This window comes from Canis lupus, chromosome 21 (genome assembly GCF_011100685.1).
Source record: "Canis lupus familiaris isolate Mischka breed German Shepherd chromosome 21, alternate assembly UU_Cfam_GSD_1.0, whole genome shotgun sequence".
Lineage (NCBI taxonomy): Eukaryota > Metazoa > Chordata > Mammalia > Carnivora > Canidae > Canis > Canis lupus.
Genome location: NC_049242.1, coordinates 33,674,761 through 33,689,337, shown reverse-complemented (window position 1 = coordinate 33,689,337; position 14,577 = coordinate 33,674,761). Strand labels below are relative to the sequence as shown.

The window sequence follows — 14,577 nt, the reverse complement described above, 5'->3', positions numbered from 1 at the left end:
ACTGACCTGAAGGATAAAGCAGCCAGGACACAACAGCAGACCACACCAGGACATGTTGGAGACACATATAGAAGCACCAGGCCCAAGGAAATAGGAGACACTATACAATAGGACTTCTTCATGAAGCCATTATCCTCAAGAACAGGAGAAATAGGCAACAGAGACTTAAATAAAATGAGAAAACAGAGGAATTTGTCCCTAATGAAAGAATAGGACAAGGCCACAGCCAGAGATCTAAATGAAACAGATATAAGTAACGTGCCTGGTGCAGAATTTAATCAGTGATCATAAGGATCACTAGACTTCCTAGACTTGAGGAAAGAGTGGAAAACATCCATGAGACAGACCATTAACACAGAGCTCTAAAGGCAATAACATAGTATAGACAAAGGGCTCAGTAAATTCAATGAAAAATGCACTTGATGGAATGAATAGCAGAATGGAAGAAGCAGAGAAATGAATTAAAGACCTAGGAGACTAGGATCAGGAAAGTAATCAGGATCAACAAAAGAGAGAAAAAAGAATCATGCAAATTAACAATAGACTTAAGGAACTCTGTGACTCTATCAAACATTGTAACATATATATTATAGAAGTCCCAGAAAGAGAGAAAAGGGGGCAAAAAATTTACTTGAAGAAACAATGGCTGGAAACTTACCTAATCTGGGGAAAGAAACAGATATCCAGATCCAGAAGGCAAGGGGATCCCAAAAAAAATTCACATAAGCAGATCCACACCAAGACATCTCATCATTAAAATGGCAAAATATAGAGATAAAGAAAAAATATTAAGGACAGTTACACACAAAGGAAACCTTATAAGGAGGTTTCATCAGCTGATTTTTCAGCAGAAACTTTCCAAGCCAAATACAAGTGGCATGATATATTTAAGGTGCTGAGTGGTAAAAAAAAAAAAAAAAAAAAAAAGTCTGCAGCCAAGAATACTCTATCCAGCAAGGCTAACATTCAAAATAGAAGGAGAAATCAAGAGATTCACAAACAGTAATTAAAGGAGTACATGACCACTAAATCAGCCCTACAAGAAATACTAAAGGGAACTCTGTGAGTGGAGGAGAAAGATAAAAATTACAGTATGAAAGTAGGTATCACAAAAGCAGTTAAAATGAATATTTCTATTAAAAAAGTTCAAGGAGCTCACAAAATAAAAGGATGTAAAATATGACACCATATACCTAAAACATGGAGAGGATGACAGGAGCAAAGAATGGGTTCAAACTTGAATGGCCATCAACTTAATGTAGACTGCTATGTGCAGAAGAGGGTATGTACAAACCTAATGGTAACTACAAATCAAAAACCACTAATAAATATGCAAAGGATAAAGGGAAAGAAATCCAAATATATCACTAAAGAAAATCAGCAAACACGGAAGAAAGACAAGAAAGATCAGAGAAAACCTTAAGAAACAATAAAACCAATAATAAAATGGCAATAAAGAGCTATCTATCAATAATATTTTTGAATGTAAATCGACTAAATGCTCTAATCAAAAGACAGAGGATGACAGAATAGATTAAAAAAAACAAGACCCATATATATGCTGCTGACAAGAGACTCATCTTGGATCTAAAGACACCTGCAGATTGAAAGTGAGGGGATGGAGAAACATTTATCATGTAGATGGATGTCAAAAGAGTAGCAGTACTTATTTCAGACAAACTGGACTTTAAAACAAAGACTGTAACAAGAGCCAAAGAAGGACACTATATAATAATAAAGGGGAAAATCCACAAAGAAGATATTTATGCACCCAACATGGGAGCACCCAAATACATAAAATAGTTGTTAACAAACATGAAGGAACTAATTGATAATAATTCAATAATAGTAGAGGACTTTAACACCCCACTTACATCAATGGACAGGTCACCCAAACAGAAAATTAACAAGGAAACAATAGCTTTGAATGATACACTGAACCAAATGGATTTAACACATATTCAGAACGTTTCATTTTAAAACAGCAAAATACATATTCTTTTCAAGTGTACATGAAACATTCTCCAGAATAAATCACATATTAGGCCACAAAACAAGCCTCAAATTCAAAAACAAGGAAGTCATAGTATCCATCTTTTCTGACCACAGCACTATGAAACTAGAAGTCAAATTAAAAAATCTAGAAAGACCACAAATACATGGAAGTAAAATAACATGCTACTAAACAATGAATGGGTCAACCAGGAAATAAAACAAATTAAAAAGTACATGGAAACAAATGAAAATGAAAACACAATAGTTCAAAATTTTTGAGACACAGCAAAAGCAGTTCTAAGACGGAAGTTTACAGCAATACAGGCCTACTTCAAGAAGCAAGAAAAATCTCAAATAAAAACCTAACCTTACACCTAAAGAAGCTAAAAAAAGAACAACAAACAAAACCTAAAACCAACAGAAGGAAGGGAACAATAAAGATTAGAGCAGACATAAATAATATAGAAACTAAAAAAACAATAGAGCAGATCAATGAAACCAGGAGCTGCTTCTCTGAAAAAAAAATCAGTAAAATTGATAAACTTCCAGCCAAACTTATCAAGAAAAAAAGAAATAGAACCCAAATAGATAAAATTACAAATGAGACAGGAGAAATAACAACACAGAATTACAAACAGTTATAAGAGATTGTTATGAAAAACTCTATGCCAAAAAATTGGACAACCTAGAAGAAATGGATAAATTCTTAGAAACATATAACTCACTGAAACTGAAACAGGAAGAAATAGAAAATTTGAACAGACTGATTACCAGCAATAAAATTAAATCAGTAATCAACAAACAAACAAAAGTTCTGGACCAGATGGCTTCACAGGAAAATTCTGTCAAACATTTAAAGAAGAGGTAAATCTATTCTTCTCGGGAATCCTGGGTGGCTCAGCGGTTAAGCGTTAAGCCTTTGGCCCAAAGAGTGATCCTGGAATCCTGGGATCAAGTCCCACATCGGGCTCTCTGCATGGAGCCTGCTCCTCCCTCTGCCTATGTCTCTGCCTCTCTCTCTGTCTCTCTCATGAATAAATAAATAAAATCTTTAAAAATAAAAAATAAATAAAATCTATTCTTCTCAAACTATTCTCAAAAACAGAAAAGGAATGATAACTTCCAAGTTCATTCTATGAGGCCAGCATTGCCCTGATACCAAAACCAAATAAATATGTCACTAAAAAAGAGAACTAGAGGCCAGTATGTCTCATGAATGTAGATGCAGAAATCCTCAACAAAAATGTAGCAAACCAAATCCAACAATACATTAAAAAAGTCATTTACCAGGATCAAGTAAAATTTATTCCTGAGTTATAAGGGTAGTTCAGTATTTGCAAATCAATTATCATGATGTATCACATCACTAACCGAAAGGTTAAGAAACCATAGATTATTTCAATAGATGGAAAAAAAGCATTTGGACAAAGTACAACAACGTCCATTCATGATAAAAGCCCCAGGTTTAGAGGGAACATACCTCAACATTATAAAGGCCATATATGAAAAACGATGGCAAGCATCATATTCAATGGTGAAAAAAACTGAGAGCTTTCCTGTAAGGTCAAGAACAAGACAGGATGTCCATTCTCAACACTTTTATTTAACATAGTACTGGAAGTCCTAGCCACAGTAATCAGACAACAAAAAGAAAAGGCATCCAAACTGATAAGGAAGTAAAACTATTTGCAGATAACATGATACTCTATATAGAAAACCCAAAAGATTCCATCAAAAAACTGCTAGAACTGATACACAAATTCAGTAAAGTCACAGACTAAAAAAAACACCGTTCAGAAATCGGTCATATTCCTACACACCGATTATGAAGCAACAGAAAGAAAAATTAAGAAAACAATCCCATTTATAGTTGCACCAAAAATAATAAGATACCTAGGAATAAACCTAACCTGTACTCTGAAAACTATAAAACACTGATGAAAGAACTTGAAGATAATGAAAAGAAATGAGAAATCAGGGGATCCCTGGGTGGCTCAGCGGTTTAGCGCCTGCCTTTGGCCCAGGGCGCAATCCTGGAGTCCCGGGATCGAGTCCCGTGGCAGGCTCCTGGCATGGAGCCTGCTTCTCCCTCTGCCTGTGTCTCTGCCTCTCTCTCTCAAATAAATAAATAAATCTTAAAAAAAAAAGAAATGAGAAAACATTGTATGCTCATGGATTGGAAGAACAAATATTATTAAAATGTCTATACTACCCAAAGCAATCTACACATTAAATGTAATTCCTGTCAAAATACCAATAGCATTTTTCACAGAACCAGAATAAACAATCCTATAATGTATATGGAACCACAAAAGACCCTGAACAGCCAAACCAATTTTGAAAAAGCAAAGCAAAGCTAGAGGTGTCACAATTCCAGATTTCAAGTAATATTACAAAACTATATTAATCAAAACATATGATACTGGCACAAAAATAGACACTTAGATCAGTAGAACAGAATAGAAAATCCAAAAATGCACCCACAACTATATGTGAATCTTCAACAAAAGAAGAAAGAATATCCAATGGGAAAAAATTAACCTTCAATGAATGGCATTGGGGAAACTGGACAGCAACATCCAAAAGAATGAAACTGAACCACTGTCTTTCACCATACACAAAGTAAACTCCAAATGGAATAAAGACCTAAATGTGAGACCTGAAACTACAAAAATCCTAGAAGAAAGCACAGGTAGTAATTTTTTTGACATCAGCCATAGCAACTTCTTTTAAGAAAGGTTCCCTGAGGCAAGGTAGACAAAAGCAAAGTTAAACAATCAGGATTTCATCAAAATAAAAAGCTTACACACCACAAAGGAAATAATCAACAAAACTATAAGACAACGTACTGAATGGGAGAAGATATTTGCAAATGACAGATCTGATAAAGGGTTACTATCCAAAATATATAATGAACTTATAAAACTCAACACTCAAAAAACAAATAGTCCCATTAGTAAATGGGCAGGATATAGAACAGACATTTCTCCAAAGAAGACCTACAGATGCCGAGAGACACATGAAAAGATGTTCATCATCACTTACCATCAGGGAAATGTAAATCAAGACTACAGTGAGATATCACCTCAAACCTGTCAGAATGCCTAAATCAACAACACAAGAAACAACAAGTATTGGCAAGGATGTGGAGAAAAGGGAACCCTGTGCACTGTTGGTGAGAATGCAAACTGGTGCAGCCACTATGGAAGACAGTATGGAGGTTCCTCAAAAAGTTGAAAGCAGAACTATCCTAGGACCTAGCAGTCACACTAGTGGGTATTTACCCAAAGAATACAAAAAGACTAAGTCAAGGGGATACATGCACCCCTATGTTTATAGCAGCATTATTTACAATAGCCAAATTATGACTGCAGCCCAAGTATCCATTGATTGAAGGGGTGGGGCATACACACATACACACACACACACACAAAAGCACACCTGGAATATTACTCAGCCATAAAAAAAAAAATAATGAAATCGGGCAGACCTGGTGGAATTTAAGAAACAAACAAGCATAAGGAAAAAAAAAAATTCCTGAGAAATGTGCTCTTAATTATAAAGAACAACATAGTGCTTACCAGAGGGGAGGTGAGTAGGGGAATAAGTAAAATAGGTGATGAGGATTAAAAGTACAGTTATCAGGGGATCCCTGGATGGCTCAGCGGTTGAGTGCCTGCCTTTGGCCCAGGGCGTGATCCTGGAATCTCGGGATCGAGTCCCGCATCGGGCTCCCTGCATGGAGCCTGCTTCTCCCTCTGCCTGTGTCTCTGCCTCTCTCTGTCTCTCTCTCTGTGTCTCTCATGAATAAATGAATAAAGTCTTTTAAAAAATGTACAGTTATCATGATGCATACTGAGTAATGCATGGAATTGTTGAATCACTATATTGTATACCTGGAACTTATATAACACTGTATGCTGACTACACTGAAATTAAAATTAAAAACATAAAATAAAAATTTACTTATTTATTCATGAGAGACAGAGAGAGGGAGCAGAGACATAGAGGAAGAAGCAGGCTCCCTATGGAGGCCTGACGTGGGACTCAATCCCAGGACCCCAGGATCACAACCTGAGCCAAAGACAGATGCTCAACCACTGAGATACCCAGGCGCCCAAAAAAATAAGATAAAATGAAATCCCATTGTTAGGTAACAGTGTGTATTATCAGTACCTATGTCCTGATAATATTTGACTCCCACATTTACAAGAAAATCTAGCTCTGTTTTTTCTAACTTTGGTCATTCTGTCTCCTCCCAAAGAGCAGAAGAGAAGAAACATACCAGAATATTAGTACATGCTACTGGACATTCATTTATTTATAGGTATTTCACGTCAACCCTTTTTTTATAACTGGCAGTTTGAAAGGATGGAGCTATAGAGATAAATAAATGCAATGAAATGTTAGCAGTGAAAAGTGTATCCATCTGTGCTTTGGTACTGCTTTCTTGGATTTATCACATTGTTCTACTCAAGGCTGGCTGGAGGTAGCAGGGAAAAAAAGACTTGATTTTGTCTTGTTATTGTTGTTATGTTTTATTTATATATTTTCTTTTTTTGGTGACAGGTATTTAATAGATGGATAATTGAAACATTCCATGTTTTTTGAAGCTTGTGTCATAGATTTGCATTGTTCTGCTTCATTTTTTTAGGATAAGCTTCCAGATGACCAGTATCAGGAGAAGACTGCAATGGACCTGGCAGCTGAACAACTACGCCTTTGGCCTTCTCTGAGCAAATCAACGCAACAGGAGTTGGTGCAACGTGAGGAAAGCACTGTCTTCAGTCAGGCCATTCATTTTGCGAACCTCATGGTCAACCTGCTAGTTCCATTGGATACAAGTAAAAACAAGCTCCTAAGAACATCAGCACCAGGTGACTGGGAGAGTGGAAGCAACAGCATTGTCACAAACAGGTACCAAAATGTGCACATACAGAGACACTCCTGTTCTTGGCTTAGTAAACAAAAGAAAGTATTTTAGGCAAATACTGCTGTGCATATTTCAAAAATTTAAGCATTTTCCTTATCTTCAGACTTGCTTAACTCCTTTTTTTTCCAACTCTCCTATGTTAAAAGACATTCACTTCATCTGACTATTCATAACCATCTCCCACAGTCTCATTTCTTTCATGACCTAATTTTTCAAATGTCTCACCCACTACTGAATAAGCCCTTCAGTTACTTTCTGCCATAGCAATTTACAGAAAGCACTCTGGAAAATAACTAATGAACTTTTTACCAAAGTTATTGTTTCTCAGCCCTCCTTTTTTTCAACTTAGTCATTGCATTTGTCTATAATCATGTCCTCAACTATGCCTTGCTCCCAACCAGTGGTACCTTGTTCTGGTACCACTGAGAATAAACCGATAGACTATGAGGCCTAACAGGATTTGGCTCCTGATGACTTCTGCTCTGACCTTATTTCCTGTCATTCTTCTGTTGAGAAAACTGGTCTCCCTGCTAATGCTAATCCTCAGATACTCTGAGCATAATACTGCCTCAGGGTCTTTGTACTTGTTCCCACAATCTGGAATACTCTCCCCGAAATAGTCACATGAATCATTCCCTCACTTCATAAAACTCTGCCCAAATGTCATCTACCTGGAGAGGTTTCCTGACTTCCCTGTCTTAAGTAGTAGATCCATCACTCTTTCTCCTACCTTGCATTTTTTTTCTTTCATGCTATCTTCTACAACCTGATTTATCTTCATATATTTGCTTATTGTAAACCTCATTCATTGCCAAACCCCCAGCTCTTTGCATGTAGTACATGCCCAATAAATATTTGGTTGAACATGATTAAATGAATTAATAAATGAACTGCTTACCCAACAGTAATGACATTCTAACATTTTAGGTCTTCAGTGATGCTCTAACATGCTGGTAGTTCTTCTAACTTTTATAAATCCCTCTCAGGCTCTTTCAGGCAGCTTCTCTTTGCTGTCATTCTCAATTCCTCTTCCATGCTCCTCATACTCTCTTAGAAACTCATCCACAAGCCCACATCTCTGACCCCAACCTCTCAATCTCCCTATCCCAGTTACTTCATTTTTGTCAAGAACACCTGAGAGCTTCTAGTCTTCCACGCTAGACAACTTTTTGTTGTTTTGAAGTCAGCCTTTTACACCATGCAGTCGGCTGCACTGGTCTCTCATTTCTTCCTTCAGGGAGTTATTTTATGTGAACAATACAGCCTAAGCCTTCATCACTTCAAACTATAGATGACCGTGCTCATTGAAAGTCTAGTGAGTAAAAAAGAAAGTCTAGTGAGTGGCTAAGGCACTCAAGTTCTTTAATGCTTTAGAATGATATGAGGCCATATTCACTGTTTAGCTCTCCCTTAAAACTGATTCAGCTAATGTGGTTGGATTTGGAGGAAAGAGAACTAAGTTAGAACAGACAAATGAGTCTTTTCCATGATTAACAGTCTAAAAGAAGGCAGGGGAGGCAGGAGTATTTGTTGAACAGTGGGAATTGAAAAGCAGCAAGGACAGGGATTGCACTTTCACATCCTGTTTCATATTCATTCCCTTCTATTGCATGATTTTTATCACCTACAGAAGATTGATGGCTTCAGAGTGACAAAGTATTGTGGTTCACCCAAAAGAGACAAATATTGGCAAGAGAGGGATTCACAGGACAGTTTGATTCTTTCGTTTGGAGAAATATGCTATTTTCAGGGAAAAGTTCTTTTACTTTGCCCACCAGAGAACATGTCTCCCTGTTGTCAAAGGCCAAAGATAGCTGTATTACTTTGTCTGGCTCTATGTGGTAATTAGCTTGAGAGAACAGGTTTTTCTTAGAAGGTTCAAGTATCAGATAATAAATGAAAGAGTCTATTTTTGCTTTAGTTTCTGTGGTTCCTGAGTTCCTTTTTAGGAGAATGACAGAGGTATTTCTTACAAAAACAAATCTGGGTCCAAAGGACAATGCCCGATAGTAGCTTTCAAATATAGGCAAGTAGAAAATCATAATATGAGCAAATTTAAATTTTTATCACAATTGACTGTGATAGAGTAGACATTTGTTATTTGCGTACTGATCATGATTCCTTTCCTTGATTTTCTCAGTATTGCAGGAAGTGTAGCTGAGAGCTATGATACAGAAAGTGGGTTTGAAGATTCAGAAAATAATGACATTGCCAATTCTGTTGTGCGATTCATTACCCGATTTATTGACAAGGTTTGCACAGAAAGTGGAGTTACTCAGGATCATATCAAGAGCCTTCATTGCATGATACCAGGTAATCAATTTGCAGATATTGGAGAACAAGAATATTGGAGATAAATGAGTAAGAACTGTTTTTAGGGATCTATTTTTTTCAACATAACACCAATAATACTTGTCTTCCATGTAGCTTAGCCATGCTATTTATTTATGTTCTGATTATTTTTTTAATATTTCTAAGTTATGATAAGATACATGTAACATAAAATTTGCCACTTTAAACTGAGTGAAAATATCAGTGAGAGAGACAGAACATGAGAGACTCCTAACTCTGGGAAACAAACAAGGGGTAGTGGAAAGGGAGGTGAGCGGGGGGTTGGGGTGACTGGGTGATGGGCACTGAGGGGGGCACTTGATGGGATGAGCACTGAGTGATATGCTACATGTTGGCTCTTTTATTTTGAATACCTGACTTATCCTAGGAATTGTAGCTATGCATATTGAGACCCTAGAAGCAGTACATCGAGAGAGTAGAAGACTCCCACCTATACAAAAGGTAATTATTTCAGACTACATGTTTTCAGGGTATAGCATCTCTTACTTAAAAACAGCAACAATAGACTGTTGTGCCCCCAGAAAGTACCTTCTGCTAATCATTTACAGAGACACTGGTTTTTTGTTTTGTTTTGTTTTGTTTTTGTTTGTTTTTATTTTTTAGACTTCAGTTTTTTTTAATTTATTTTTTATTGGTGTTCAATTTACTAACATACAGAATAACCCCCAGTGCCCGTCACCCATTCACTCCCACCCCCCGCCCTCCTCCCCTTCTACCACCCCTAGTTCGTTTCCCAGAGTTAGCAGTCTTTACGTTCTGTCTCCCTTTCTGATATTTCCCACACATTTCTTCTCCCTTCCCTTATATTCCCTTTCACTATTATTTATATTCCCCAAATGAATGAGAACATATAATGTTTGTCCTTCTCCGACTGACTTACTTCACTCAGCATAATACCCTCCAGTTCCATCCACGTTGAAGCAAATGGTGGGTATTTGTCATTTCTAATAGCTGAGTAATATTCCATTGTATACATAAACCACATCTTCTTTATCCATTCATCTTTCGTTGGACACCGAGGCTCCTTCCACAGTTTGGCTATCGTGGCCATTGCTGCTATAAACATCGGGGTGCAGGTGTCCCAGCGTTTCATTGCATTTGTATCTTTGGGGTAAATCCCCAATAGTGCAATTGCTGGGTCGTAGGGCAGGTATATTTTTAACTCTTTGAGGAACCTCCACACAGTTTTCCAGAGTGGCTGCACCAGTTCACATTCCCACCAACAGTGTAAGAGGGTTCCCTTTTCTCCGCATCCTCTCCAACATTTGTTGTTTCCTGCCTTATTAATTTTCCCCATTCTCACTGGTGTGAGGTGGTATCTCATTGTGGTTTTGATTTGTATTTCCCTGATGGCTAGTGATCCAGAGCATTTTCTCATGTGCGTGTTGGCCAATCATGAAATGGGCAAAAGACATGAAGAGAAATCTCACAGAGGAAGATTTAGACTTCAGTTTTAATGATACATTTAACTTTCAGAGGAGTTTATCATGTAGATCCTCATAAAACAGATACTGAAGGAGAATAGTAGATTCAACAAAGGAGCAATAATGGCCTCTTGTTGAGTCTGTTTTTATAGGCAGGGCATAAATTATGAACATTCTAACTTCTAAACCCAAGCCAAGATTTTATGCCCTGCCTACTTCCAGAAAAAAAGGACTTAAGGCAATTACTATAAAAATACCAGGTTCCTGAATCTGTTTACGTTATAGACATACATCACAAGCATCTGGGAAATCTATTAAAATTTGAGAATTCTGAACCCCACCTCAGCCTCCTGAATTGGAGTTCCCTGAGACTTGGCTTGGGAATCCATACTTTCAAGTACAAGCCTCCCAGATGATTATTTTGCAGCTAGTCTGGCACCAGTCTATGGACTTGGGTCAGGTCCCTCTTACCTATATCACAAAACTATTAAAAATAAATTCAAAGGAAAAATCAGAAGCCAGATGGATAGAAAAGATATTTATATGAGAAATCTGAAACAGGATGATCATTATAACTTTGGCTTTACATTTAGCTCTGAGCCTCCTTGAGCCAACAAAAAGAATAGTGCTGATTTATATAGTTTTTATTGCTTAGTAAAAAATAAGCATATCAGATCTTCAGGAGAAATTTTTTTTTCTGGCACGGATATCTTCAGAGGAGTGTGTCATGTGGTTATATATTTCCCAAGGTGTGTAAATGTTCATTATTTGGCTATTCATTGTGTTAATCTTCAGTAAAGGCCAGGAAGGACAGATCCTTTTAAAGATATATCTATTTTTCTAAGGATTTGTTTTTTAAGTTGACAGAAGTAACAGTGTTCTTTTTTTTTTTTTAAGTTTTATTTATTTATTCATTCATGAGAAACGGGGGAGGGGGGGCAGAGACACAGGCAGAGGGAGAAGCAGGCTCCATGCAGGGAGCCCGACATGGGACTCAATCCCGGGTCTCCAGGATCACGCCCTGGGCTGAAGGTGGCGCTAAACTGCTGAGCCACCCAGGCTGCCCAACAGTGTTCTTTATATAAAATCAAACCATTAAAGAAATACACATTATACAAAGTGAGAGTCCTCTATGGTCTTTCCAACCCCACCTCATCTCTACCCTTAACCATGATAGTACCACCTTTAATAGTTTGGTCCATATTCTCACAACTTTCTTTTTTCCAAAAAGAGGGAATTATAATATACACCCTGGTTTACAGCTTGCTTCTTTCACTTAACAATGTATTCTTGATATCTTTCTATGTTAATAGGTATAGATCTAGATCTTTTTTTCATGGTTGCAAAATGTTCTATTGAAGATATTTTAAACATCTTAGTAATTTCTAATGATTTTGCTGTTAATAAGCAAAAAATCTTTTTACATTTGGATGTAAAAACATCATTTCTGCCTCTTCCCAGATCTGTTTTCTCATTTTGGCTACCTAAGCAGTCTGACTCAGGTTTTTTAGATCTGCAACTGAAAAGATAACTTTGGTCTAAGTGTTGGATACCCCAGATTTGTGTTTAAAATACTTTCTCTGTTGTCAGCCCAAGATTCTTAGACCTTCTCTACTGCCAGGAGAAGAAATCATCTGTGAAGGTCTTCGAGTCCTGCTAGACCCTGATGGAAGAGAAGAAGCTACTGGAGGCCTTCTTGGAGGCCCTCAGCTCCTGCCAGCAGAAGGAGCCTTGTTCCTCACCACATATAGAATTCTATTCAGGGGAACTCCCCATGATCAGCTAGGTATGATCATATTATGCCACCAGAATATGGATATCCATGTGCTACTTGAGGCTTTGATTCTATTTGTGTGCAGTAACTTGTAGATCATTTCAGATTCAAAGTAAGCCTTTTATCACCAGGTATTTTTTAGAATCCTTTGTCTTTCAAAGCTAATGATAATTTGGATTATAGAGTCTTATTTAAGGAACCAAGGATATATTCTAAACAATAAGTCAAGGGTTCACATAATTTTTTGAGGCAGTATATTGTGATTTAGAGATACTCATAGTATATAGCTACTAACAATGTCTCCTGCTGATTTGTTCCACCTTTCTAAGTCCTACATTTAAATGTAAGGCTCAGGTCTTCCAGACACATGATCCCTTTTGTGGAAGGATATGCAAACCATTGCAGGGTTGTACAGTACTAACTAACCTCACTTTCTCTCATCATATTTCAGCTAACCCCATTTCCCTCTTGGCAGACAACTTCCATTCCCTAACCACCCTCAACTTCTATTTCTATTTTCTACTACTCTATGCAGTCTTCCATATTAGAAATAAATAGCATGCCCTCTCAAATCCAAATTATCTTTTTAAAATCACTGTAATCTCTATCTAAACTATCCTGGTTGTTGGGAAAAGCATAGAAGATTTGGGCTAAAACTTTTGGGCTCCAAATAAGGAGCTCAGATATAGATTTCTATTGACCAATCTTGATAACCTAAGTAAAATTCCTGACCTCTTGCTGGGTTTCAGTTTCCCCTTTCATAAAGTTAGGGAATTGGGATTTTTTTTTTTTTTTTTTAAGATTTTATTTACTTCTTTGACAGAGAGAGAGCACAAGCAGGGGGAGCTGTAGGCAGAGGGAGAGAGAGAAGCAGGCTTCCAGCTGAGCAGAGAGCCCAACGTGGGGCTTGATCCCAGAACCCTGAGATCATGATCTGAGCTGAAGTCAGATGCTCAACCAATTAAGCCATCCCAGTGCCCCAGGAATTGGGCTTGATTGGCAATAATTCAGTGGTTCTCAACCTTGACTGCGTGTTTGAATTATCTGGAAAGCTTTAAAAAAATTACCAACCTGGGCACAACCCTCACACAGTTGAATTAGTACCTAGAATAGGATTCTAGAAATGGGAAAGACCCAGGTATCTGCATTTTTAAGCCCCAGAAGTGATTATGATCCATAGGAAGGATTGAAAACCATTGGGCTAAATGATCACTAAAGTTCCTTCCTCGTCTGCAGTTCAGTTACATTTGATGAGATAAACTATATACCATATTTTGTTAGTGGACTTCAGATGTATAAAATGCAGTATCTTTAAAATCTCACAGTTGTGTGATTCCTTGGTTAGATAGAATCAAGATGGCTTATGGTCTTGTTCATAAGAGTACTTACCATATAATAACAAAAAGCTCATAAAATTCAATAAACAAAGTGAATCTAAAGGAATAGTTGTATTCATTTGAAAAAGCGTGAAAATGGAGCAAAGTTTTTTAGCCCTCTCCTGTCATATCCTTATACATAAATTATATTTGTATTTGAAGGCAAATGTAATTTTAAAAGAAATTAAATATCCAGTAATTACAATTTCTTTTGCGAGTGGTTCAATGGCCACAACATACATTCTGAGGATATAAATATTTGAGATACTTTGTCACTTATGTTGTTCTAATTTATTTCTTTAAAAAAAATCAAAACCATACTTAATGTGAAGGCTTATATTGTTCTCGGTTTTTCCTGTCAATTTTTGGGTTAATTTTGTATTTTAGGGAATTTCTTTTTATCAGAAAAAGCCTTCTTATTTGCTTCTTTTATTTTATTTCTTTTTAAATATCTAATTTAAAATATCTCCTTTGGGGCACCTGGGTAGCTCAATCGGTTAAGTGTCTGCCTTCAGCTCAGGTCATGATCCCAGGTTGTGGAATCAAGCCCTACATTGGACTGTCTGCTAGGCGGAGAGTCTACTTCTCATTCTGCTGCTCTCCCTGTTTGTGCTCTCTCTTCTCTCTCTCTCTCTCTCAAATAAATAAAATCCTTTAAAATTTTAAATTAAAAATCTCTTTTAAAAACACAAATCTGATAAATTTACATGTGCTATATAAGTA

General features: G+C 37.0%; 1 protein-coding gene across 2 annotated transcripts in view; it reads left to right on the top strand.

Moving 5' to 3' along the window:
• Positions 1-14,577, top strand: part of SBF2 (SET binding factor 2) — a 454,973-nt gene that overhangs the window by 373,996 nt on the left and 66,400 nt on the right. For both annotated transcript variants that reach the window (XM_038569025.1, XM_038569026.1), the window contains exons 19-22: positions 6,650-6,912; positions 9,069-9,241; positions 9,648-9,721; positions 12,295-12,490. In XM_038569025.1, the coding sequence (XP_038424953.1) occupies positions 6,650-6,912; positions 9,069-9,241; positions 9,648-9,721; positions 12,295-12,490 (706 nt within the window). The remainder of the gene's footprint in view (positions 1-6,649; positions 6,913-9,068; positions 9,242-9,647; positions 9,722-12,294; positions 12,491-14,577) is intronic.